The sequence below is a fragment of the Platalea leucorodia genome (assembly GCF_965183815.1).
Source record: "Platalea leucorodia genome assembly, chromosome: 2".
Taxonomy (NCBI): Eukaryota; Metazoa; Chordata; class Aves; order Pelecaniformes; family Threskiornithidae; genus Platalea; species Platalea leucorodia.
In genome coordinates this window covers 72809779-72828696 of record NC_138824.1, presented here as the reverse complement: position 1 = coordinate 72828696, position 18918 = coordinate 72809779, and the positions used below count along the sequence as shown (strand labels likewise).

The window sequence follows — 18918 nt, the reverse complement described above, 5'->3', positions numbered from 1 at the left end:
AGGGAAACATGTGCACGTGCCTATTTGTATGTAACCCTGTTGGTACATGGAAGAGGTTGTTTAGCCATCCAAGCAGGGTATTATTATCTGTTTTTTTTGCCTTGCCTCTGAAATGCTACACACTCCTGATCAATATAGCCATGAAGTGCCAGGTAAAGCAGCAGGCTGTGGGTGCTCGCTGCTCCAGGGAAAGAACCCTCTGATCCCTCAGCTGTTTCACACCATAAACAGTCATTAAACAAGCCTCAATTTACCATCTGTTTGCTATTTATGCCAACACCAGCACTAGCATCTGCTACAGCGTAAGCACCTGTTTGCTAGTGCAGCTTGAGAGAAGGAAGGGCCGAATCTCCTAGTGACATTTGACTGTCCCCATGCTAAACCATGTTCAACAATGTGCTTGGCTCCTTCTCTCCACCCAGATTTCCCCAGGACAAAGACGCAGTTATGAAGCTGGATGGGAGCTCCCTGTTCCTATCAAGATCAGTGGGGTACTATTTCCCCCAGGGCATGCACCCCTGTGCCCTTGCATGCAAATGGGGACGATGGAGCTGTGCCTAACCTCAGTGACATGTCACCTCGGTGACACCTTCAGAAGAGACAGAAAAGCAAAAGCAGGTAGAATGGGTGAGATGATACATATTCTACCACTGGACTGAGCAAACCTAGAGATAGTGGTTTGAGTTTAATTGATGCTGAAATCAATTTGCGTAAATGATGTTTTTAAGACATACAGTTAATGGCAAAAACATAGTAGGTATGTATTATTTTGACTAAGGAGGTTTTGCTAATTTTCCTTATCTTTTAGCTGAACCCCCAAGTCAAAACACACTACTTTTTTTACATGGACAGGACACATGAATGCATTAGCCACTGAAGAGATGACTGTGGAGCAAAGAGACTACCTTATGAAGTCTGACTGAGCCATTGAAATAATCCAGGGTTTTATCATCCCTTCTGGTCCAAAAGTTTCCTGGCCCAAATTCCTGACAGGAGTATGCAAAGGGAAGGCCAGCCTTCCTTCCAGAAATTCTTCCTAGGCTTTTATACTGCATATAGTGCATATAATGGACACAACCTCAGGATTTTAGCTAGAGCCTGGTGAAAAAGACTTGCTTCATCATTTAGAGCAACCAGATACAAATAACAGTTTGGAATTTTTTGAGTGATATAAAAGAGACTGTAAGATACAAATTTGTGTATGTGGTTTCAGGAAATTTTAATTTAACAGTAGAAAACGGAGTAAGTCAGGCTGAACATCAATGTAAGATAAGCTAACATAACAAGATCTCTTAGAAAGTAACTGAGGTCTCCAAAGGCAATGTCTTAAGACTTCTACAGAACAGAGTAGACAAAAGACTAGAAACAGGCACTGCCAGTGGACTACTCATTAAATGACAAGCCATGTGCATTTTTTTCATCTGCACCATCATAGCAAGACACTTTCCTGTAGAAAGGCTGAAGAACCCAAGCAGAAAGGAGTGGAATGGGACAATGAAGACTATTCTTACCCATGCCCATTGCACATCTTTACTCAGCTATACCGGTATTTTGATTTGATGAAGCTTTCAGAGAAGGGCAAATTACCAAGAATTTCCTACAGGGTAACTGTGGTATAACACAATACAGGATTAATTTCTGACCCCACCGTAATATGTTCATCTGATCAGACGTTTCTGAAGCATCTTAGACAAGGCCCTTCCTGTCTTCTTTTCTGAAGTAGCTTGGTGCCGCTCTCCAGCCTCCCTAAGCCCTTTATTCCTCACACACATGCTTTTACTTTCTGACTACTTCAGATATTTATATCCCAACCTGGAGTACCTTCTAGTTATTCCTCAGTGACCATCATCAGTATCAAGTATCCTGCTCCCCAAAACCCTTCTACCCCCATTTCTTGCAAAACCCTATCACAACCAAGTCCTCAAATACATCTTCATGATCCTCTGCTCTTGACTCAGCCACAGGTACCGGGCACCCACCAGCAGCTAGTTGGCCTCTGGCATCTCTCGCTAGATTGCCCTTTCCTCGCCAACAAAATTCTTGTGTTATATGCACTGCAAGGGCTCTTCCCTTCATCTAAACAAGCAAAGGCAGGATTGCAATTTATTGGGGTTTCCTGACTCCTCCTAAGGTGCATTATATTCCCTCTTACGCCCCCCTAGACAAAAGTGGAGGACTGAACCCAAATACAGTGCACTCTCATGTGCTGCTCTTGCACAGCCCTGGGCTTTATGTTGCATGGAGAAGAAACTGTGCAAGTCCTCCACAACACAGCTACAGGACCAGCTGCTGCCCAGGACATCCCATAGCTTTAGGCAGCTCGCACACTACCAATCTCCAGGCTATGTGAGAAAAAGAAACTGTGAAAAAAACAGGAACCTCCTAAAGTGGGAGTAGAGAGAAATAAGCATCTTTCATACTAAAGTAGACGTCTGAAATAATGCAGACAACTCACTCCTTAAGAAAGTCTCTCCCCTGCACTGGGAGCAATTCTGAGACAAGAGGCTCAGCTGCAGCCATCAACGTTACAGATGAGCAAAATTAGCTGAGGTGAATCCCACCCATCCTGCCTGATGCACTCCACCACAGCATATTTTAGATTGCTCTTTGGCAGTCTGATGTTTCAGCACAAACATAAGTGTAGTTCAGGGGACGGTATTTCTGATTAGGCAGATGAAGATTTTAATTTCAGTTTAAGTGAAATGACTATGGAGTTCACTGTAATGTCACCCTCCCCTGGTAATAAAAAAAGATAGCACAGCTATAACAATTCTTCAGCATCTACCAGGTACTTCCAAAGCCCCCAGCGACCCATCTGCAAATTTGGGCAAAGATAGAGTCACCAATGCAGCTGTGCTTTCCTGGGAGTGCTTGGGGGGTACCTGTCAGGGCACCACCTCCCTCCAGTTTCTGTTTGGTCACCCCATCCCCTCCGTGCACACCTGGCACACCTGACATCGGGTCAGCCCGTCTGCAGAAGTGAATGATACCTCGACCGGTTCGTGGTTATAAAGCGGGGGGAAGCACAAGGGAATCTGGCAGAAGTTGTACCAGCTAACCCCAAGGGAAAGATGGGTCTGCTCAGCACAGACCTGGAACTAAAGCTGGACCTTTTGTAACCCCTCAAAGTCCAGGGAAACATCTCCCTCATCCAAGGACAGGCTGGTTCTGGTTTGGGTTTTGTCTTTTAATCAATTCTGCCCTTGCTGTGCGAGTTTCTGTCTCTGTGATGGAGATCTCTGCGGGGCTCTGCCCACTTTTATTACCAGCAGAATAGGCTATTGTCACGCACTCTACATAGGGACTATATTTGAGCAGGTCATAATTGCCTGTTTTGAATGTATTACACCACAGTCTCCTCTGATGCCTTTCTCTCTCTGTGGGTAACTCCAGCCATGGATTTTTCAAAACAAAAAATTTTGGTTCCTTGAAGGACAACTTTTGCGAAATGGGGCAATATGCAATCAAAGGAGAGAGACGGGAACCGCTAGGCTTGGTGTTAAAACAAGAATCCTGCTGCTATCCTCAGGGAAGGGCCCTTCACTTCATATATCCCTATTTTCTCTCACTCTGTCAAAATCTGAATTGATGAAAAGCAGCTGAGAGTCCTTGCCACCACGGCAGTTTTTCATCACTCTGCAAGATTCAGACCAATGTGAAGAAATTATTTTTTTTTTTCTTCCAGCTTCAGGCAATTTGAAGCTTGAATATGAAAGAAAAGGCAGCAAGACTAACACGGGGAAAGGAAATGCGTATTTGTATGGCTAGATAGATGCTAATTAGTTTTGCAATATTTATACAATGCCCAAAAGCATTGCCAGATCCCTTTCTGTAAATATAAATGGATGCATAAGTGAAATCTTCCCTTTGAAAGAAGAACAACTGAAATGAAAAAAAAAAACTGAACAGAACTGAACAGAAATGTTCCAAACTGAACAGAAATGTTCCGATCTAGACGGCTGGCTGATTGAAAACTAAGGGTTCATTTTGAAGTGTAGATTTGCTGGTCACTCCTTGCTCAGGGCCACGCAAGCAAACCTGCATCTGGGAACGGCTGCCTTCTGGCAAAGTCAGCACTTGAGAACCCACACATTTTTCATATATTAATTTTCCCTTAAAAAAAGCTAAGCAAACAAAACCTGGGTTTCCCAACGGAAATCTTGAAAACAGCACCGTATCTTCCAGTCAACTGGTTTTATAATCAATAGCTCTACAGCATAAAATGGTTAGCTTGCTCATGAAGTGCTTCATGTAAGAGCACACTTTGGGCTAACATGCACCCAGGACATGTGTACACTTGCAGATACAATTTTAATGCTCAGTGCTAATGTAAGAAGCAGTATTTTCCGCCTAGATAAGCCTGTGTATGCGCTACCGACAGCAAGCAGCGGGGCTATGCTGCCATCAAGTGGATAGCCATCTTACACATGGCTGAATTTTAAATGCTTCATTAGTAACTGTATTTCAGGGCTGTACTAAAATTTTTGGAGTTTCTTAAACACTGTACTAACAAATGTCTGCAGTCTCCAGCTGATAAATTATGCTTTTGCAGATTAATGGCACAAATTCAACTGTATACACTCTCAGGATCTCTGGCAACCTTCACTTGCTGTAATAACACAGGAAAAATCTGTTTGTACACTCTTCAGATGTATGACCATGTCATATTTAAAATCCCAAATTATATCAGATGCCTGGCAGCTCTAGTGGTAGCAAAAGTGGCTTGGAGTCCTTTCAAAATGATGGTGAGAGCACGCCTCCAAGACGCCTAGCCCTTGTGATGACACAAAAAGATTTTTCAGTATCTACAAACTGATAGAAAATCATCAAAACTCTCTATGATCTGCTGTCCAAAAGTTCAGTTATGGTCCGAAGGTTTAGCTCCAGTGAGCACGCTCTACTTCATACAAGTTCTGGGAAAAAAAACAAGGCAGACTCGCAGCTTTTTTCTGGCATCCTACAGCAAAGTTTATCAGAGCTTCTGTCTTTAAAGCCAATTCCCACTGAGTGAAAAAATGCCGCTCACCGAGACATTTTGGTTCTCTTAGCCTGAAAAGGTTTCTTAAACGCATTTTTCAGAATAGTTTCATGGAACAAACAAGTTTTATGCTTCTTACAACATTTATTTCTCAGATAGGATAAACTAAGTATCTTTTAAGTTTTTAAAGGGAAAGAATCAACTTTTTGCCTCCATTCACAAAGCTATTTTCTATACAGATTAGGGAAATACGAAGTACATTTGCTAGTGTTTTTGATCACAGCACTCTTACTAAAAAAAAAAAAAAATAAATCATTTAAAAGTGGCGATGCGGACAATACTCCCCTCTAGGGGCAGAAACAGAATTTGCAACTTTCGATTCGGAATCTGCAACTTTCAATTCATCAGTGTACAATTTGTAAACCACATTAGCAAAATAAAACAAATAGGGCCTACCAAATCCAAGACAATCAGAATTATTAAGTTGTTCCCTGCAGAGAACGCTGCTGCCTATGAGATTTGTCTAAAGAGCATGTTGTGTTCCTGTAAGCATGAAGAAGGGTTTTAATACTGCACATATACAGAAGCCCATGTATTAGATTTCCCTAGCAACATATATCCCCCTCAACTTCTGACCGAGACAACATATCATCAAATGAAACATGCCAAGAATACATTTCTCTTTGTAAGTAAACACATGTATCATGAAAATGTATGTACTGACAAGTGCTAAGTGGAAGTTTGCTCAGCTGATCATACTTGGTATATTTGGAAGTCAAATAAGATGGAGGGTCAGCATCGGCTCGGCTGCTTTCCTCCTCTTCATTCAGGCAGCCAGATGCGAGGTTGCAAAAGCAATTCAGGCATCTCTGTCAATGACAGAGGGTCCAATCCTCCCCACACGGATTACTCCTACGTACAGTCTGGGAAGCTCGCAATTCCTCCTTGGAAACGAGGGGAATGCAGAGCTAACAGAGGGTTGTCTCCACATCTCCAGATCCTGAGAACCAAATGAGTCTGATGGGAGCTACAGGAGATGGGGCTCAAGCCTCCGCTAAGACCCAGTACCTTCAACCAGTGCACCACTGCCGATAACCATCTCTCCCCTCAAAAAGTCCAGTGCTGCCTATCTTCTCACAGAAAGCCATGCTAGGTAGCACTGATGAGCTGTTATCTTCGTGGGGACTTGCCAAGGGCTGGGCGGCAGCTGAAGGGGCTGGCCGCATGTCCCAGCCACCTCTGCACAGGTTGGGACAGGATCCTCGAGCCACCTCGCGGCGGAGCATCACTCATGCTGCTGAAACGCCCATCACGAAAAACTGCTATCCCTAAACTAGCACAGTGCCATGCACGTTACAAAAGCAGTCTCCTGACTTGTGTTTAAACAGAATAGCATAGACACTCGTTTATTTTTAAAGTTATTACTTGCAATAGTGGAAGGCAAGCTATTTAAAAAGCTTTGCGCTCCATTTCTTATCACATACACCATGGTTCGTGGGAATTTATTTCCACACACATGCACACCCACACACAATACTCTACCAAAAAAAAAAAGTTATGTTGCATGGTTTTTTAGGTTACAAAAGCATTCTGTGTCTTTCTGTAGCCTACAGAAACATCAACCCCAAAGAGCTTTTCCCCTGTGAAAACCAGGGGAAAAGGGACTGAGTGGGATGATGAGAAAGTCTGTGTCAAACCCAGTATTTTCTCCAGCTGCATATGCTGAGCAGGGCACTGTCTTTTCCTCAATATATATGTGGCACGTAATGTGACAATACTCTGCCATGGTCACAGGAGAGGCACTTGACAGAGTAACTCAGATTCAGTGGTGAGCTCGCCTAGGTCTCACTTCGCTACCTCGGATGGCTCAGCTCATTGCCTCATGAATCGGTACTTTGCTGCATTTCTTTAAAACACTGCAAAACCCAGTACTTGCACAGAAATAGCATGCCAGCTGTGAATCCGCCACACGACATAATGTTTTGCTCCAGGCTGACGGCGAGCCTGATCTGGACTTTACTTACACACGTAATTTACACAGATAATCAGGAATCGCCTCTGCAGCAGTCTATGGAGTGGTACTAGCATAGTCCTAGCAGCAGTGAGACTGGTTTTAAGGCCAACGTTACAAGTATTTTTGTGCAAATCAGTTTCTCTGATAGTTATTCTGACTTTTATTCACTTAAGCATGTATGTGTATCCTCACATTGTTTCAGTTTATTATTGCGGAGATCACTAGCTTGGGGCTAGTAAGAACAGCAATACACATAGCAGAAGAGAAAATGAAGGGTTTTTTTCCTTCTTTTAAACATGACTGTCATTTCTAAGTCTTTTTAGCACTAGTGCAGTTACAACTGTGATGGTCTAAATCTGTGAGGACTTACATGAGGATACCTTACTTCTCCTAAATCTCTTTTCCTTTCAGAAGAAGGGATTTAAGGCTAGGGCCAAAATAAATAAATAAGTAAAACAGGTTGAAAACACCTGAAATAAAATCTGGGAAGCTCCAGGTGCCTGCATATGAAAGCATAATCTCCTTGAGCCCCAACAAGTCTTAACCACCGGGCCCAGGAGCAAGCCTGGGGCTCGCCCTCCCAACATGTGGCACTGGGCGTCTGTCAGCTCTGCAGGGAGAGCCAGCCCTGCAGCAGGACCGGGCGCTGGCGGGACCTCAGCTCCCTCCTTGCTTCGTTGGTGGCTGCCTGCTGAAAACTCAGGCCTCTCAGCACCTAAACTTCGGCTCCCGAGCACTTGGCTGGGTCTCAGGCACCACTCTGGGCTCGTATGTGAAAAGCTCAGAATAACACTTTGCTGCTCAGTAGGTTTTTCCTTTCATCTCTTTTTCAAGTGCTGTCCGTATGATTACGCTCTTGGAGAAAACCCTGTTGAAGATAGACGGCAGTCTTAATTACTACAGGCTAATTACCTTTAATGAGCAAATTGCCGTACCTCGATGTGGGATTTGGCCTGAGAAGAATTTCAGGCAATCCTCTAACATCACTGATATTATATCTTATATCTAGGTTATGCAATGATGAAGCTTGACAGTGTCCTCTAAGCAGATGAGGAGCATGACCCTGAAGATCTGAGACATCAATTTGTTTCTCTGCCAATATAATATGCCAGCTTTGTTTTCAGGAAAGTACTTGCTAAAGCAGCTTCACAGTGCTGCTAGCTTATTTCATTTATCCCTATGATGATTTGCCTTTTAGCACTATTAGTGAAATCGAAAAAAATAATAACAAAAGCTCCAAGGGTTCAAGATGTACTGCCCCAGAACAAGATTGCAGTTTCTGGCCTTGGAGACTGTTCCCCTGCAATCAGCACTGCAGCTACAAATACAAACAGTAAGAGAGAACAGATCTTCATAAAAAAGCTGGACTGAATCATCAAATCTGTTGAGAATATGCCTTCCATTTAATCAAAGGAAATATTTAAGCACTAGCAGTATTCAGAAGCTACAAATTAATTGGTACTTGTAGGCAGTGATTATGTTTTCCATTTTTCTTGATATTCACGTAAATATATGTGAAAGATTGGTTTCCTGGCTTTACTAGGAGTGGGGGAAGCAACGCTCCCCACAAGTATTTGCAGAGCTGGTTGGGAATCAGCATCAGAAGAAACCAATCCCGGTTATTACCTCATGGTATACAGCAGAGTGCCGTCATCCTCCAGGCGCAGAAGTTTGTTTGGGGTTGTCATGTTGTGAGCAATAGACTTCTTGCCATTGTGGAAAAAAGTGTCCGGGGTCCAAATCTTGCTGGCAAGCAGGTTGTTAAGAGGGAGGCGTTGCATAGGTCCTTTGAATCGCAGCCTTTCGTCTTTCCAGCTTTGTCGGAAAAAAACATCAATGGTGTATTCCTGGCACAAAGAAACAGTCGAGGTATTGCAGGATCTGAATAGAAGCGATGGTTCCAAAAATGACTTTAGCAAAGTAAATACAATGGAGTTGGCAGCGATGTGCTCAAACTTACCATTTCTGTGTCTGACACAGGACCAAAACTGGTAACATAGATGTCTGTTTTCACCTGAGTTATTCTTTCTGTAATAAATATAGACTCTGCGTTAGTAATCGCTTTAAGAGGGAGATACGTGCTTGTGATGCATTTCTCTATTAACAATTTCTGAATCACTCAAAAATCCCCAAAAGCCTAAAATTAAGAAGATGTTTGAGGAGGAATTTCATCCCTGATCAAATGCAGTTGTCAACCTTTAGCAGCCCAGGGTCTCTTCTTACAATCAGTGGAAAGAAACAGGCCCTTCAAGGGTGCAATTCCTCTGACTGACAGGTTTTGATCATAGATTACAGAATGGTTTGGGTTGGAAGGGACCTTAAAGATCATCTGGTTCCAACCCCCCTGCCATGGGCAGGGACACCTTCCACAAGACCAGGTTGCTCAAAGCCTCATCCAGCCTGGCCTTGAACACTTCCAGGGATGGGGCACCCACAGCTTCTCTGGGCAACCTGTTCCAGTTTCTCGCCACCCTCACAGTAAAGAATTTCTTCCTAATATCTAACCTAAATCTACCCTCTTTCCATTTAAAACCATTACCCCTCATCCTATCACTACACTCCCTGATAAAGGGTCCCTCCCCATCTTTCCTGCAGGCCCCCTGTAAGTACTGGAAGGCTGCTATAAGGTCTCCCTGGAGCCTTCCCTTCTCCAGGCTGAACAACTCCAGCTCTCTCAGCCTGCCCTTACAGGCGAGGTGCTCCAGCTCCCTGATCATCTTCATGGTCCTCCTCTGGACCTGCTTGAGCAGGTCCATGTCTGTCTTATGCTGGAGGCCCCAGAGCTGAACACAATACTCACAAGAGCAGAGTAGAGAGGGAGTATCACCTCCCTTGACCTGCTGGCCACACTCCTTTTTATGCAGCCTAGGATGTGGTTGGCGTTCTGGGCTGTGAGCGCCCATTGCTGGCTCATATTTGATACCTACTATAGGATGAGATGAAATGTATCTTGGAAGGACCTATTCCCCTCCGCTGGCTTGGATGATCTGCCCGATTTCAGGCATCTATATTATAGATGTCCAAAGTTAGGTGAAATTAATTCTACCCTCAAGATTCTAAGTCCTTCTGGCATCTTTTCAAATCCAGGACTAATTTAATTTAAGGGCAGAAATTTCAGAAGTTCGTTACATAAGATAGGAGCATCGAGCCCTATTTTCAAGCATCTCTGTGTAAAGTGAGAGGAGAAGGAGAGAAAGGGATGAAAGCAATGTGTTGGTCTCACAAGAGGAAGGGGTGGGGGTAGCCAGATTAAAAAAGGGCCAGGAAGAAACATAACAGATGGTTTACACATGGGTAGAAGATGAGAGAAATCTGGGGGATAGAGAGCTGAAGGAGGGCTCAACAAGGTTAGGATGGCAAGCAACTATTCACATGTTATGGTTTTAAAATAGCTGCTGTAGAGGTTATCAAAATGACATATCAATACAGATTTGCTGTAGCTATCTAAAAATGGATGGTTTGGAGATCTGTTTTTAACAGAGATTTTTTTCACTGGCATAATTTTATACATGCTGACCAGTGAGAGAACCTTGCAGCAACCTGCTAGCACCCTGTCTCACTCACCTTAGGGAGTACCAGAAAGAAAAAAAACCCAAACTGTATTCAGTTACAGAAAAAATGCATCACACATGCTCTCCTAACCCAACCTCAGATGACCTCATTGACTGAAAGAAGACGATTTTCAGTGACTTTTATATTTTGCCCTGTTTGCCAGGAGACAGATCTACTTTCTGGGCTTCGTTTAGCTAACGAAACACAACTCCATCATCGAGGCCCGTGCCAAGAGCAGGTACCCATTCAGGAGGGCATCATGTAGATGATGGTTCTGCATAGAGGGGACCAGCCACAGTGAACGTGTTATCCTACCTCCCAGTCCCGGGCGCAGTCGGTTGTCGTAGCCGTCCAGCAGACCATCCAAGATCCTGGTGAATATAGTGATGTTATCATTGGCGTCCTCTTTTCCCGATGCTGTTGGCGTCTGCGAGAAGCTATTTTATGCAAACGAAAAGAAACAGGTCAAAAGCCATGCTGGCCTCAAGGGGCTTCAGTCTCAAGGGAACTTTGTGACGGAGCCTCCGAGCCTCTGTCCTCTCCTGCAGCTCCCACTGAGTGGCATGGGGAGCCACGGCAATTTCATCACTGCTATAAGCAACTGTAAATAGCTCTCCCTGGAGGAGGAGGACCCAAGGAAGGGCCCATGCCATGGAGGTACAGCCCTGGGGTACTGGATCAGGGGACACCTAAGCCCATTGACCCTCTTGCCGTAATGCACAGGGAGATCCCAGTCCCCCACGCTGCCCTGCCCCACCTCAGCCCCACCACTTCCCCGGCGCTGGCATGTTTCCGTCCCCTGCAGGGAGCCAGGTCACCTCACAGGGCCAGCAAAAGCTGTTACTGGTTTTTCCCCAGGCTAGCTCTCCAGTCTTTGGGAACTGCATCAGCTGGCAGGGGAGCTGCAGGAGTTTGCCTGGGGACACTCCTTCAAGCCTGCCTGAAGGTACTCTTTAATCCTTACATGCCAAACAGCTTCTAATTTCCACAGTTTATGTAATTTATTGCCAGAACAAAGGATGAACTCTAACCTTATTTGAGGATAACGAACTCCCATTGCATTCAAAAATCCCACCCCAGATCACTGGGGTATCTGAAAAAACATACTGCAGTACAGAAAACACAGTTCTTCATTCCTCCTCTCTCTTTTGCATAAATTAGTCCTCCCTTGTAGTATGCAAATAACAGCAATGTGTAGTGGGCCTCATTCCATATCTTTTGGGCCAGATTTGTTTTTATTCTGAACTCTTTGTTATTTCATCATTTTACCCATGCTCACAGCGTAACTATAACTTGCATTTTTAAGTCCATTTGATTTTCATTTAAAGATGCTTAGGAGAATCCCCTGCCTACTAATGCCTTTGCTTACCTAAAGAACAGACACATAAGTTTCCACAAGCATGTTTCACCTGCAGCAAGCAACGAGCATCTCTTAAGACAGCAAGCTTGCTCACACTCAGTGCTTATTCAAGTTTCAGTCTCTCCTAAAATCGCCAGCAAATGCTCCAGCTGCGACAGGGCACATCGCCCCACTAGGAACCGTACCCTGCCTCATGCACCCTGCCAGCAGACTGGATCACTTACACTCCAACAACCTGAACTCGACGCGAGCCAGTCACCCGGAGATAAAAAAATTAAAAAATCCATGTTTATTTACTACCAGTCCCCAGGGAAATAAATCAGTAAATAAATAGAGAACCTCAAAGCATCCCTCTGAACAGCTTGCCTTGCAGAATGCTTGTAACATATGCGTCAGGCTTACCTAACAGAACAGGATTTATACAAAGACAAGGGACCTCAACCTGGTTTTACCTGCACAAGGTTTACACTAATGGGACCTTGCTGACACCCCTGTAATGGGTTTGGAAGTTTTAGTGATGCGAGACCTGGGTCAGGACGAGCTGCTGGTGGCCACGTAGCCCCTCACAGACATGGTGACCCCCAGTCCTGCGCCTGTTCCCTTTACAGCTTGTGTGCTTCTGCTGGAAAAGGAAAGGATTGCAAAGCCCCTCAGGAAAGGGGAGCAAGGCCGGGCGGTGGGAGCACGGGTCCGATTCCCAGGAATGCTGAAGCACTTGCAAACACCTGGCCGAGGAGGCTCCTCGCAGCCCAAGTGCCATTGGCACTGCTGTGACCCTCAACAAGCTCAACCCTGGAGAGCCCAAGGCCACCAGGGAGCTCCCCTTTGCTGCAGGCGGAGGTATAGCTGCAAATCTTGACCATTTTTCAGGCCATCCCCTCTCTCCATGGTCAAAAGACCAAGTTAATTCTGTTTTCTATGCTGTGACCACAACCTCTAGTGAGTAACTGAGGCAGAAAAAACATTGCAGACATGTTTGACTGTAATGAAAGACAGTTAATCCAGCAGATGCAAACTGATTACAGAAACATTAGACATCCTTGCACGCCGCACCATTCAAGACAAAAGACTCTATACTTTTTTGTCAATCATCATCAAAGCGATTCACCATGTAAAGGTAAATATTTACAAGCGGCAGCCTAGTGAATACAAGGAGGAGACAGAAGTTACAGAGGTTCTTCATCTGCAGCAACCATAATTAACGCTTTGGTAAAATCCTAGAATATTACTTTAAACTTTTCTCATTTATTTTAGCTTCTTTCTTTCATGAGAAAGAGGTACGCATCGTGTTGTCTGCCTCCTTCACCCTATCAACGTAGGACCCCATTTTCATTTTCCAGTGCATCTCACAAAGAAGCAGAGAGATCAAACTTCATTTCATTCCTACAAGCTTCATGAGAAGCAGTGACTAGACAAGGGGAGAGCGATCTAAATTAGTGCCTCATTAAGTAAAAATGTGAGGTCAGCAGTCATCTCTTCCCTCTGGCTCACTGACTGGGCCAGTCAGCACGCATGGAGCTCAGAAACAGCCTCAGCAAAACTAGCCCACCTCCTCTCTGCTAATTAAGAGATATAGAAGAGAGTTGCAGGGTGATTAGGAAAGATCCTGGGAGTAAAGGACCGCAGAGGTAAAATGTAGGTGTTGCAATGGGAGATGGGAACAAGGGATGCCAAATGCGGAGCCAGAATTATTGCAAAGGTACGGTGCTGGGGGCACGGGATACAAAGCTTCACTAGTTTCTCTGCTCTTGAAAAAGCTTGTTATTTTTAGTGCTTATGGCTGAATTCAAAGCCAACTGAACTCAGAGGGAAGATTTCCATTGAACTATTTTTGTGGGGATGGGACAAAATATACTTAATTCTCATAACTGCTCCTCTGAATCTAACAAGAGTAATTGATGCTGCTTCCTTCTCTCTCGGCTATGTACATCTTTCAAAAGACTAGTATACACACCTCGAATGCTGAAATACTTTTATATCTCCACAAGAAAATCTAATTAATAGATGAAAAAGATGGAGAAACAACTAGGGTGAAGACTCATAAAAAGTCTGCACTTCATCTGCAAAACTGCAATCCGATTCAGATTTGGCAGATCGCTTCACCCAAAAAAGAAGGCATCTGATGCCGAATTTTGGAGAAATGTCAGCATCATGTGAAGTTGCATTTGTGGATGGATTACTGTTTGCCATTAATGCAAACGACACTTTTTCTTTCACAGAAAAGTGAGCGTTTAATTTACATTTTTGAGATTGCTGGTGAAATAGTAACTCACATTTTGGAGTAAGTGCTGAGGTTGTCTTTTATGACATGAGACCTTTAAACTGTACTTGCAATGTTACATGCATGTATTAGATACTACAGCTTTATGAATAGTCAGAAAACAGGTGATAACCTAAATTATTTCCACACAGCTAAATATTAGGTTTTATCAACATACTAGTGGGTACCACATTATTGCCTCTCTGCAACCAAAAATATTTTTATGGCAGACATTTTCAGTTATGGATAAAAATAAACCTAGAAAAGAACCTTAGGAAAACGCTAAGGAAATTCAAAGATAATTACATTTAAAGCTCATTACTGAACATAAACTAAACCAACCAGGAATACTTCTCATCGCATTTATTTAATATTGCAATTTCAGGGTGACTGAAAAAATCAGAAGCCACAGAAGGGGCTGATCAGTGTAAAATGTAATAACTCTCTAAAGATTCACAGCTACCTCTTCCGAGGAGTTCATCGTTTACCATTTTAAACATCACTGTCTTTTTTGCCATCTAGTCAAAATCATGACAGATACTATTCATAGCTTAGTTGAAATAAGAGGAAAACGTATGGTAGGTATCTCATGATTTTCCCAAAACTTTAAAAAAAAAAAAAAAGTAAGAGACATGGGAAAAATAACTGAGGAGTATTTTGTGACTGAAAGTTGTATTTTTTTTCTTTCTCTCTTAAGAGTAAAGTTTCCAATAGCTTGCTTTAATAGGATTGGAATTACACCAGAACTTCAGACAAATTAACAGTTTGTGGAAAAGACAGTGGAGAACGCACTTACACACTTTTGGATATTGTCAGCTGGCCAGACACCAAAGGATTTACTTCTCTAAGTTAGCTTCTTACCATCCCTTTCTTACAGATTCTTGAGATACGAAAATGCTGATATTTTGTGAATTTGTGCAATGAAGATTCAATTCTTCCACATCATTAGGATAGGGGAGAGGACTGACTGAAAATAATGAAACTTTAATGGTCTTGGCAGATCCTTAAAGAATACTTTAATTCTTTCATTTAGCAAGAGCAGTATTTTACTGCCTTCTGGGAACGAGCAATTTGTGAGCAATGCAATGAAAGCCTGTTTTTCATAGGGCGACGTCTTTATCGTCTTCACCCCCTTGCACCTTAACGCCCCTTTCAATATCCTGACTTTCTCCCAGTAATTAAACACCTCCCAGTACTCTTAGCTCCCCAAGTCACCGACCTGCAGCTTCACTAGGAGGCAACGTGTGCCAGGGCTGATCCTGCACCAAGCACGTGCTGGATGGCCTGCAGGTAACGCACCTGCCATTTGGCCAGCCAGCAGGCCAAGCGAAACAGAGATGCTGAAGCCGTAGCTTTCTGTTCGGCAGAGGGATCGACTGATGCCTGTCTGCCTCCTCCAAGCAGTACTAGGTACCCACTTAGTTTTCCAATTATTAAAATTGTCTCATGGGCTCAAAAAGGTATCTGGAGACATGGAGAAGGAAAGGAAAACAGAATAAAAGAAAAAATGGATAATCATGACGGCATAAGCATATGATAATTCTTACAACATGAGTCTTAAAAACATGAGGAGGAACTCCCTAGCATCTGCAAGTACGTGGAAAGGGATAACCCAGCAGAACTAACTGCTGAGGGCTGCAGAGTCTAACTTGAAATAACAGCCTGAAGGAGAGGTATGTTTAGCCTAAATAGCAGGATTATAGTCTTAGTGATAAGGACTGTGAGCTAGTGGAAAAGTATGTGAAACTACAGACACGCCACACACTGAATTCTTACAGTGTACAGAGAAGTCTTGCGTTGGCTACATTTAATTGGGATCTTCTGTTTTCCGTGTTTCTACTATTATAAGTATTATTAGCAGATGGCAACCAAACTATGGTCACACCAGCAACATCCATTCGCGCTGGTTTCAGCTCTCAGACAGATTTCTGAAATTGCACGTCTAAAAAGCAAACACACAGGGACTGCGCGTCACCAGCATGTCCCCAGAGATGTCCCCGAGGACAGTCTGGGGCTTGCAAAAAAGAGTCAGGATGCAGTAAGGTTGGCCGGCACGGGGCCAACCATGCGCTACCTCACCTCAGGGAGATCTCGGTGCAGGCAGGCACCCATCGCGCCGACCCTCACAGGGCTGCAACTGCATGGGCTCCCCGAGGGCCAGAAAGGGCAAGATGCTGGGCAGTGCCACAGCACCCGCGGAGTCTGGCAGGACAGGACCCCGCGCACGTTGGTTTCATTCCTCAACTGATGCGCTCAGCCTCACAGCGTCGCTCTTGCGGGCACCAGTCGAAAGGGAGCAGAGTCTGAATTATTTTGCATCTCCACTGACCCCCTGCCAGGAGAGCACCCACCTTCTGCTTGGTTTTGTCAGCCTGACCCTGGGGGCCTTGCACTCATGAAACCGTGACTGAATTCAGCACAGTCCTTCATGTAAAACAAATGAGAGGAATCAGCCTCTTGTCTCACCTGAAAATACTCTTCACGGTTATATTTGACTTTTAATTATTCCCTAGCTCTATTATTAATGTTTACTTTCAAGACTATTGTGAACGATCTTGAAACGCTTCAGTAAAATACCGTAACTCGTTAGAGCATTATACCACTCAAGGCTGAATTCAAGCAAGCTTGAAAAAGCCTTGACTCGTGCTGGACTGTTTCTGCAGAAGTAGACTCATAAAACTGTTACACCAACAACGGTGGGGGCCTTCGCATCCTCTTCTCTTTTCATCTGTATCTTTGAATTTTAATTCAGTGATTTTTCTTTAAATAACTTCTACCAACTATGCCTACAGTCCTTCTCTACTGCCTATTGATGTGGATAACTCTCAATAGTCATTCCACGTTTATGTTAAACATTAATCACAGACTTTTGCTGAGATTTCTGAAGTAGCCGAGGAGACTGAGATACATAATTCCTGTTTATTTTACCAGGCATCGGGCATCAAAATCCCTGAAGGTGGCTTGGGCTATGTCAGCAAAAACCGTATTTATGATTTAATATAAATATGGAATGACTATGGAGAATCATAGACAAATCTCAGCCTTCATTTGTAATATCCTACTGTATCTTGCTTTTTAATTTGTGCTCATTTGACCAATCACTTTTATCTAGCACATTGCAAAATGCACTGCAATGTAACAACGCAGTCCAAACACGGATGAAGCTAATAAAGAAGAACATAGTAGCAACAGCAAGTATTATCCATATTAGATTCTTTCAGTTAATATACCAGCCTACATGTAAATTGTACCGTTCTGTCCTGAAGAGTCAGTCCCAAAGCACTTAGCAAATTACACTCTGAAACTGCCTCTGCCTCTGAAACAGAAGCGCTGGAGCATCCTCTGTCTTTTGAGCAGGGTCAAAACTCTGCCCTAAGGCAGCGTGTGAATGGTGCAGCGAATTGGAGCTGCTTATCTTTGCAGGCCCAGACTAAAATTACTAGATCAGAAATGGGGGGCGAGGGGGGGGCAGGTTACGTGACGATCTCATTTTAGTGCACAGAAGCTTTTTGAGTAACTCGCAGAAAACAAGTGTCCTAGTTTTCCCTAACTATCCTGTTCTGATTATCTGCCAGGTTACAGGTCACACCAATTCCTACCTGGGACTTAGATTCAGTATTTGCTTCAGAGTTGAAAGGGAGAGTCAAACCCTCTCTTTTTTTGCAGCCTCGCCTATCTATTCTTCTGTTAGAGGAGTAACACAGTTAAAAGACCCCACACCAAACAGGTCATGCTCAACTATTGCAACGTGCTGCCTTCTGCAGGGTTGATGGACAATCAGGAAGGACTTAAGGTTATGGTCCTCAAGATTTTCTCAGCGTGGCAATACTTTGTCAAATTACAACCACCTCAAGACAAGTTTAAAACCAGTCCCACACTATCCATGGCCACTTCATTTCTATCACAAAGTCCAGGGAGAATTTTGCCTTAGACCGTGGTGAAAGCAGGACCAAGCTGTTCCAAGGTGAATAAATCAGTGTGCAGCTATTTGTATCCTTTGTAGAGTGCAGTCCTACAACCGTTCATATACGCCACTGTGGTCACAGGCTTCCACCTGCCTACATAGAACACATGCTGGAGACGGGGCTAAGTTTTGTTTACAGCAGAGACAGTCATCACTCAAAGTTTGGTCTTTCTCCTCGTTCCAATCTGGAAAAAATCACTGTGCCTGAAATCAGAAGCTGATTTGCATCTCCATTTTGTATCTTCGTATAGCAAGGGATTGATGGGTGTGCTTGTGAATCAGCACGTTGGGAGGATTCATTTTTTCCTGGTGAAATCATAAATAATTGTTCTCCTCCACAAAGAAGAATCAACCTACGTTTCCAGAGCACTTGCAAACTGCTTTTTCTAGACTCCATTGCATAGCCCGATTTTGGAAAGTTCTTAAGATCTCTGGGTTTAGAAAAAAACCATATAAATAGGGTTTTTCTGTTTGTTGGGGTTTTTTTTCTAAGAGCTATAGTAGGAGTACTTCTTCAATACAGTTTTCAGAATATCACCGTCAGGAAAGCATCCAAAGCAAAAATAAGGAAACACGATTCCTTGCTATATGCTTCAGGGAAACGCAATTTCTAAATATTCTAGCAAGTTTCAAACCCGGCCATCCTTCTGAGCAGTCACGATCTCAGCTTACTCACTAGGAAAGCCTGTACCAGCTAGCAGCATGCACCGAGTCCCTGCTGTTGCAGTCTTGCACTACTGCCTATAGCCTGCACCAGCCAGGTGAGAGGGAAGGTTGCAAGCCCCCCTCA

The 18918-nt window shown here is 43.8% G+C and overlaps 2 protein-coding genes across 2 annotated transcripts in view; one reads left to right on the top strand and one right to left on the bottom strand.

Annotated features, from left to right (window-relative positions):
* The window catches only part of GABRB3 (gamma-aminobutyric acid type A receptor subunit beta3), a gene marked incomplete at both ends in the record, with an annotated part of 193845 nt that overhangs the window by 29195 nt on the left and 145732 nt on the right, over positions 1-18918 (top strand). The window lies entirely within an intron of this gene.
* The window catches only part of GABRA5 (gamma-aminobutyric acid type A receptor subunit alpha5), a gene marked incomplete at both ends in the record, with an annotated part of 55643 nt that overhangs the window by 36320 nt on the left and 405 nt on the right, over positions 1-18918 (bottom strand). Inside the window, 3 exons of the mRNA XM_082330632.1 lie at positions 8619-8839; positions 8953-9020; positions 10860-10981. Coding sequence (XP_082186758.1) covers positions 8619-8839; positions 8953-9020; positions 10860-10981 — 411 coding nt within the window. The remainder of the gene's footprint in view (positions 1-8618; positions 8840-8952; positions 9021-10859; positions 10982-18918) is intronic.